General features: G+C 44.0%; 1 protein-coding gene across 3 annotated transcripts in view; it reads right to left on the bottom strand.

Moving 5' to 3' along the window:
• Positions 1-428: 428 nt before the first annotated feature.
• The window catches only part of LOC137427228 (uncharacterized), a 62,526-nt gene continuing 54,297 nt past the window's right edge, over positions 429-8,657 (bottom strand). For all 3 annotated transcript variants that reach the window (XM_068116530.2, XM_078778558.1, XM_068116531.2), the window contains 2 exons: positions 2,419-2,559; positions 429-2,284 (listed from right to left, as the gene is read on the bottom strand). In XM_068116530.2, coding sequence (XP_067972631.2) covers positions 1,008-2,284; positions 2,419-2,559 — 1,418 coding nt within the window. In that variant the 3' untranslated portion in view covers positions 429-1,007. The remainder of the gene's footprint in view (positions 2,285-2,418; positions 2,560-8,657) is intronic.

The raw sequence follows: 8,657 nt of genomic DNA, 5'->3' as shown, positions 1-8,657 counted from the left end.
ATCCTGTCTGGGTTGAATTTCTTTTTGCGTTACTTTTCCAAGTCTTTTATATCGTCTTGAATAAAGTATTTTATGATGAACAAATGCATTTTGTTTGTATTTAAAATGTATCTTGTGAAAAATGCCAGGGACATAGAAAAGGCCCCTTTATATGGGATGTACCATGTGGCAAAGTATAGAAAAGAAGGTACATTCTTGGGTAAAATGCCAGGGGCATTGAAAAGGCCACTTTATATAAGGGTATGTACCATGTGGCAAAGTATAGAAAAGAAGGGACATTCCACAGCTTGGAGAAAATGCCAAACAAAGGAAGGGGCACTCAAAAATATTATGTGCAAGCTGGACTACCCTTGTGTTCTGAGAAGGAACCAAGTCATGCTCGAGAAAAGTTCATATAAAGGGGAACCAATTTGATTCATACAGCTGCATGAAGAAGTAAATATATTTTATTAACCAGATGTAGGGCGATGAAATGTGGACGACAGCAAAGATTGAGTAAAAATTGATGTTCAAATGTGATTTTAAAAAAAACCATCATCAGCAAAACTCTTGCCACAGTGAGAGCACTTTTTATGCGAGCACTCAAGCGTGGGTTGCAATATGGAAGTTCAAGCTATGTTGATAAATTGTCACAAATAGAACCTTTGTGAGGACGCTCTTGTTGGTTGATATCTCCATAGGCAGGTTTAAGGAGGTGGGAGACAGTTCTCCCAGAACTCAAAATCTCCACTTCCTTTTTCGGTAAAGGATTATATTATTCATGAACCAGTTTGTGTAATTTCCTTCTCATAGCTTTGTTCCAAGGGCTCCTTTTGGAATCCTCACTGAACCTCTGACAGCCTCCACCTGCAGCTTGTTTGTCATGAGATTCCCCAGAATGATTTTTAAGAACTCAGTTACAGTTTTCTTGATCATCCGGATTCCCTATTACTCCAACTATCACTGGTACAATTTCAGGTTTCTTCTATTTCGAAAACCTCTTAACCTCATTTTTCAGATTTCAGCTCTCAGGTATGGATCTTCATATGCATTTTCAAATCGCCTATATGAGAGAAACCTTTATCACATATCGAGCATTTGTGAGGACGCTCTCCTGTATGGATCCTCATATGTAATTTCAAATCGCCTTTTTGAGAGAAACCTTTATCACATATCGAGCATTTGTGAGGACGCTCTCCTGTATGGATCCTCATATGTAATTTCAAATGATCTTTTTGAGAGAAACCTTTGTCACATATCGAGCATTTGTGAGGTCGCTCTCCTGTATGGATCCTCATATGCCTTTTCAAATAGCTGCTGTGAGAGAAACCTTTATCACATATCGAGCATTTGTGAGGGCGCTCTCCTGTATGGATCCTCATATGCCTTTTCAAATTGCTGATATGAGAGAAACCTTTATCACATATCGAGCATTTGTGAGGACGCTCTCCTGTATGGATCCTCATATGTAATTTCAAATCGCCTTTTTGAGAGAAACCTTTATCACATATCGAGCATTTGTGAGGACGCTCTCCTGTATGGATCCTCATATGTAATTTCAAATGATATTTTTGAGAGAAACCTTTATCACATATCGAGCATTTGTGAGGATGCTCTCCTGTATGGATCCTCATATGCCTTTTCAAATCGCTGCTGTGAGAGAAACCTTTATCACATATCGAGCATTTGTGAGGACACTCTCCTGTATGGATCCTCATATGTAATTTCAAATTGCTTTTTGTCAAGAAACCTTTATCACATATCGAGCATTTGTGAGGATGCTCTCCTGTATGGATCCTCATATGCCTTTTCAAATCGCTGCTGTGAGAGAAACCTTTATCACATATCGAGCATTTGTGAGGACGCTCTCCTGTATGGATCCTCATATGCCTTTTCAAATCGCTTATTTGATAGAAACCTTTATCACATATCGAGCATTTGTGAGGACGCTCTCCTGTATGGATCCTCATATGTAATTTCAAATTGCTTTTTGTCAAGAAACCTTTATCACATATCGAGCATTTGTGGGGGCGTTTTCCAGTGTGGATCCTCATGTGTATTTTGATGTTAATCATTGATGCAAAATCCATTCTGCACACATTACACTTGTAGCGTGTTCGCCTTTCTAGAACCTTTTTATGTTTGTTTAATTTCATATTAATCTTGGTGTTGCAAGGCCCAGACATGCACTTGTATTTTACAGGAAGTGAGTCTTCATTTTGTGATTGTTTCTTCAAAAAAGGCTTCTCCCTCACTGTAAAGTTGCGACTGGACCTCATGTGTCCCATGTAACTTCTGGTTTGTTCTACAGAAACAAAGAACACAACATTTTTTTTTCTTTGGTGAAAATCAAAATATAAAATATTTAACACATTTCCGAAAATTATATATTTTCTCAACAAAAAAGATTGAAAGTTAATTTTTTACATTTCCACTCACCAGTTTCAAAACAGGAAGCACTTCCGTTTGTCTTGTGAATATCATCTGAATCTTCCTTTGCAGAAGTACATTTTGAATATTCTGTGACAGATGAATCATTGTTGTGTTGTCTGCCATCCACATTTACAGGATAGACCTCACCTGTGAACACATCCACGATAGTCTTTTGAAGGGAGATGAGATTGAGAACTATCTTGAGAGTTCATAGAACATGTTACGTCATGGAATGTATACTTCAATTTAAATATAATAATGAAGTTAAAGATTGTTAAAAAGAAAAATTCCGCTGGTGATGTGATTGGGACGGAGAGAGTTGTTTAAGGAGTGGAGATGAAGCTCGATACGAAGTGCGTGTAGATGGCAGACCCACGACCCCCTCTTCCCCCTCCTCCTTGAGTCGACACTTTGAGGTGGTTTGTGGCCCTGTAGAACCGTGTGGATCCAAGGGCGTCGATGGGAGATCCGAGGACGACGTGACTGGTAATTTGAGAGGGAGAGAGAGGATAAGCAAGGAGCAGAGACGAAGCCTAATACGAGGCACGCATGGATTACAGGTCCACAATCCCCCTTACCACCCCCCCCCCCCCCCACGCCCAACCCCCCACCGAGTCGATGCTCCGAGACTGTTCTTGTCTTTGGAGGATATGAGGACAACCTGACTGGGGAGGAAATGCTGAGAAGGGCAAGGAAAAACACTTTGCTGGCAGATACAACGGGCTTTGAGGTCTGCCGACCTCAACAAGGCCTGGCGGTTGATTGCGAGCTGCGTGCAACCTCGGAGGAACGTTTTGCAGAGAAGGACTTGACAAACATAATGTCGAGTCGCCAGCTTGGGGATCCCTGAGGTGAGAAACTACTTCGGATGGGCAGAAGGAGTGTGGGGTAAGGGCCTGGGGAAGGTAAGAGCCTTCGACAAACAAAATGTGTGTTGGAAATATAGGAAACTCGAACAATGCGACTGTGTCGCCAATGTGCCTCCGCATAGTCCCACAACGGGTAGATGCCATTGTTTACTGTCCTAAAAATTAACAAGTTTCATTTAAATCCCTTCAGCTGTTCTCAAGTATCACATTTTTACCAGACATGACAGGTTTCACATCGATCGGTGAAGCAGTTTCAGAGAAGGGATTTTTTAAAATATCGTCTTTCAAGCTAATATGCATGCCATACCACATGACATGTGACCTTTAAAAATGTACGCTCTGCATATGTATGGGTAGGGGATCACATTTATGAAGTTTTGTGTTGATCGGATAGGCTTCGTTTTCTATCCAAGATGGCTGCCAAACCACGCGACCTAAGACATCCTCATTTTCAAACTACATGCAACAGTGCTGTTAGATGATATTTGTAAAATTTCAGTCCGATAGGGTGAGCAGTTTCAGAGATATAATTATTTAATATTTTAGTTCAATCCAATATGGCTGCCAAACCATGTAGCCTATGATGTCATAAATTTAATATTTCAAAACAAATGGGTAATATATCATGTGCATGCAATTTCAGATTTTTAGGATAAGGAATTCGATTAAAACATTTTTGGCTGGTATACCACTTCACCTATGATGTCATCATTATCATGCTTTTGTTCCCCATTTGGGAGTACTTGACAATGTGCCAAGTTTAAAATTTCTCCATTCGGCGGTTTCCGAGAAATAATTTTTTTAATCGAGGATGGCTGCCATACCACGTGACCTATGACATCACAATTATCATAAAAACATTCTGCATGGTTCTCACTCCTACCCTGAAAGTTTAGTCTCAATCAGACACATGGTTGCTGAGAAAAACTAGGTTTAGCCCATACGGATGGACCGACGGACAACCCGAAAACACAATGCCTCTGGTGACTTCGTCGGAGGAGGCATAAAAACAAATTATTGGACACAGACCACGGTGTGAGTGTTAGTCTGTGCGGTGGCACCAAGCTCACTCCAAAGAATGAAGCTTGCACCTCCTCTAGTGGGAAGAAAGACCAACTCAATTGGATAGAGATTTGCACCAAGGCAAGAGGCTGTGGAGGTGCTACCCATTTGAAAAACTAAACTCAAGAAAAGAAACTTTGAAGCATGGAGGAGAAGGAGTCCATTCACAATTGTAACGTCTTTTCAAGACGTTACAACCATTAACAGTTGACCAGCAGAGCAGAGATGGTGCCATCCGAAAAAATCGAAAAAGTTGTGTCAATGGCATAACAACAACAACAACAGGCATTTTAAGGCCATTTTCCCTGCGAAAGAGGGGGTTAGCCTTGTGGGCCTCATGACAATCTTCTCCATTTTGCCCTATTTTCTGCATCTCCCCTTGTTAACCCCCTTGTCCACATTTCCTCTTCCACAACCTTTCGCCAAGTCTTTCTCGGTCTTCCCCGTCTGCCACTTCCTTCTACATTCATTTCCATCACTCTTCTCAACCAGTCACTTTCATCCTTCCTCAACACATGACCAACCATCTCAACCTGTTTCTCTTCACAGCATCCATCACAGGCTCTATTCCCATTAGACTCTACTCTCTGTCGCTCCATTCTTCATCCCTCAGATCGGCAGTCTGCAGCCTCCTCAATCTCTGCAGACCTGGACAAAATCACAGACTGGGCAAACAAGTGGAACATGTCTTTCAATCCTGACAAATCTCACACTCTTACGATGTCTCTCCGAAAACACCGACTGGACAACCCTCCCATCCACTTTCTGAATAATCCGCTCCAAGAAGTTCTGTCACTCAAGCTTTTGGGTCTCACTATCTGCCATGATCTTTCCTGGGAAAACCACATGTCAAATCTGGCCTCCAAAGCCAGTCGCCGACTGGGCATCCTCCATCGTGCGAAGTCCTTCCTTGGCACAACTGAGCTCCTCACCACATACAAGGCTTTCATCCGCTGCTCAATGGAATACTTCTCTCCCCTCTGGGCTGGTGCTCCTGCCTCACACCTAGCTCATCTTCACGCTGTTGAAACCAAAGCATTCAGACTCATTGGAATCTCCCGCGATGAAGCTAACTCCAAGGGCCTCTCACTCACTCACCGCAGGCAGGTTGGTGGTCTTTCCGTCTTCTACCGACTCCTCTTTGGCCTTGCCCCCCCAGCTCTCTCTGGGCTCTGTCCCGCAAATATTCCTACAGGTCGCACAAGATCTGCCTGCAACCCTCTTATGGTTAAACTGCCAAAATCAAGACTCTCTGCTCACCTTCACTCCTTCATTCCTCTTTTCTCCCGCCGCTGGAACAAACTCCCTCACTCTCTTCAATCCCACTCCACCCTCCAGGTCTTTAAAACAGCTGTTCACCACCATCTCTTATCTTCCCCCATCCAAAACCTTGATCTTTTCTATCCCCGCTAATTTCACCCCAATTCCACTTTTTTGAAATACCAACTTCTGTCCTGGAAGTCCTTGGTGTCCTTGTGTTTTATACTTTTCCCACGCCTCCTCCCCCCAAGCCCTCTCCCTCCCACACATCTCCCTGCTCTTAAATGTTGCATGCTCTCAAGTGTTGTGTGCTTCCCCTTCTCTTGTCTTCCGCTCCCTCTTTTTATATATTTTGTTTGTCTGGTTGATTTGTTTGTGAAGTAAATGTCAGCTCTTTCACGAGCCTCGATTCAGTATACCAAAAAAAAAAAAAAAAAAAAAATCTTTCGCAATTCATCATTTGTCTTCCTCTCTCTCAACGATACTCCACACATCCACCGAACCATTCGCATTTCCACCCTTTCCAGCCTTCGTTGCTGCTCTACATTCATTACCCATGTCTCACTCCCGTAAATCATAACACTTCTCACACATGCAGCATACACCTTTCCCTTCAGCTTCAACGACACTCCCCTCCTCGTCAGCACGCCACTCAGTTCCCGAAACTTCTTCCATGCACATCTCACTCGAGCAACCGTTGCCGAGTCTGATCCACCTTCTCCATTCAGCATGTCTCCTAGGTAACAAAATGTTTTCACACCTTCCAGCTTCACGCTGTCTCCAAGATCCAACTCAACATTTCCTCCATCTGCAGCTCCCTCTGTGCACACCTTACACTTGAATGTAGCTGCCACACTGGTTAATGACCCTCTCAAACCATTACATTTTTGATGAACCCACTCAGCGCACATTGTACATTGAATGGACTTCACTCCGACACCCTTACTGCACACAGCACACGGCCACTTCCCAGTTCTTTCCACCTCACCACATGCTTTACCACTTGCCATCACCTTCGTTTTTCTGATATTCACCTTCAGACCTTTTGTGTCCATACATTCTTTCCACTTGTTCATCTTCTCCTTCAGTCAATCCATACTTTCTGCAATCAACACCAGATCATCTGCATACAACAACTCCCACGGTAAACCCTCCTTTACGTTCTGAGCCAGCACTTCCATCACAGCTACAAATAGTAGTGGACTTAGTACCGACCCCTGATGCACTCCCACCTTCACCTCAAACTCACCACTGTTCCCGTCCTTCGTCCTTACAGCTGTGCACGCTTTTTTGTAGATTGCCATCACTACTCTGATCAACCATTCCTCCACTCCTAACTTCCTCAATGCCCATGTCACTACTTCACGTGGAACCCTATCGAATGCTTTCTCCAGATCAACAAACCCAAGAAAGAACTTCTTCCTCTTCTCCATATACTCCTCCTGCAACTGCCTCACAATAAAAAGCGCGTCTGTCGTTCCTCTTCCTGGCATAAATCCAAACTGCATTTCGTCAATCTTCACTTTCTTCCTTATCCTCCTCTCCAACACCCTTTCCAATACCTTCATTCCATGCTCCAATAACTTTATTGCTCGATACGAGCCACAGTCTAGAGGGTCACCTTTCCCCTTGTATGGAGGGACGAGGGTACTCAGTTCCCAATCCAGTGGAATGCGGCCTTCTTTCACCACCAGATTGCAGATCTCTGTCATTCTCTTCACATCCCAATTTCCCGCTGCCTTCAACATATCTCCCACAACACACGTCGGCCCTCCCGCTTTTCTACTCTTCATTGCTTTTATCGCTTCCTCAACTTCCTTCTCGGTTATCTTCTCTGCCGGTCCTAAAACTGGGTTACTCTCTATGTTGCCATCCCATTCATTCTCTGCATTCAACAGCATTTCCATATATCTCTTCCATCTTCCTTCAATTCCATCTGGGTCCACAACGATTTGTCCCACTTCTTCCTTCAAGCAACTCACCCCCATCACATCACACCTCTCTTTCGCTATCTGCTTTGCAATCCTGAATACCGCTCTCTGACCCTCTTCTAAATCCAAGTGTTCTCCGAACATTTTCCTACATGCCTCCTGTGCCTTTGCTACCTCTTTCTTTGCAGCCTTCTTGGCTGCCTTATAACTTTCATGCTCTGCCTTTTCTGCCCCCATACCCTTCGCCTTCTGCCACTCCTTGAACTTCTTCCTCTTCTCGTCAATCTTCTTTCCAACTTCATCATCCCACCACCATGTTTCCGAGTGCCTCGGTGGTCCTTTTGTCCATCCACATACCTCACCAACGGCTCCCAACAGACTATCTTTTATTGACATCCAACCACTTTCATGCTCAACCACATCATCCTCTACCATACTCAGGCTCTCTTTTAATGCCTCCCTCGCTGTCACCTCTTTCAACCTCCACACCTTCATTCTCGGTTGGTACTTCACACGCCGAGCTCTCCTCGCAACTTTCACCCTGATGTCGCAGACAACCAAGTGGTGCTGTGAAACAGCCTCCTCCCCCGGGATCACCTTTGTGTCCCGGAGGTGCCCCCTATCTCGCCTACGCACCAGCAGGTAGTCAACGGTTGTCGTCGACCCACCTGACGTGTATGCAACAAGCTCATTATCCTCTTTCTGGAACTGAGTATTACAAATCAACAAATCAGCTCCATCAGCAAACTCCAAAATCCTTTCACCTTCTCCATTTCTCACACCATATCCGTAACCTCCATGAACTCCCTCAAAACCGTCCATACTCCTTCCCACATGTCCATTTAGGTCTCCTCCTACCACAACAACTTCCTCATCTTTCACGTTTTCCATCAGCTTCTCTATAGCACACCAGAACTTGTCCTTCTTTTCATCGCTCCGACCAACCTGCGGACCATATCCCGAGATGATGTTCACCAAGAGCTTTCCAATCATCATTTTCACCATCATCAACCTTTCACTCACTCTATTCACACTCACCACACTGTCTACAAACTCCTCAGAAAACAGGACACCAACACCATTCACGACCTCCGGGCACCCTTGCCACACAAACTTGCATTTC

Source organism: Myxine glutinosa, chromosome 5, assembly GCF_964187855.1.
Source record: "Myxine glutinosa chromosome 5, kmMyxGlut1.1, whole genome shotgun sequence".
Classification (NCBI taxonomy): Eukaryota; Metazoa; Chordata; class Myxini; order Myxiniformes; family Myxinidae; genus Myxine; species Myxine glutinosa.
Note: the sequence above shows the minus strand (reverse complement) of the source record. Positions and strands in the feature narration are given on the sequence as shown.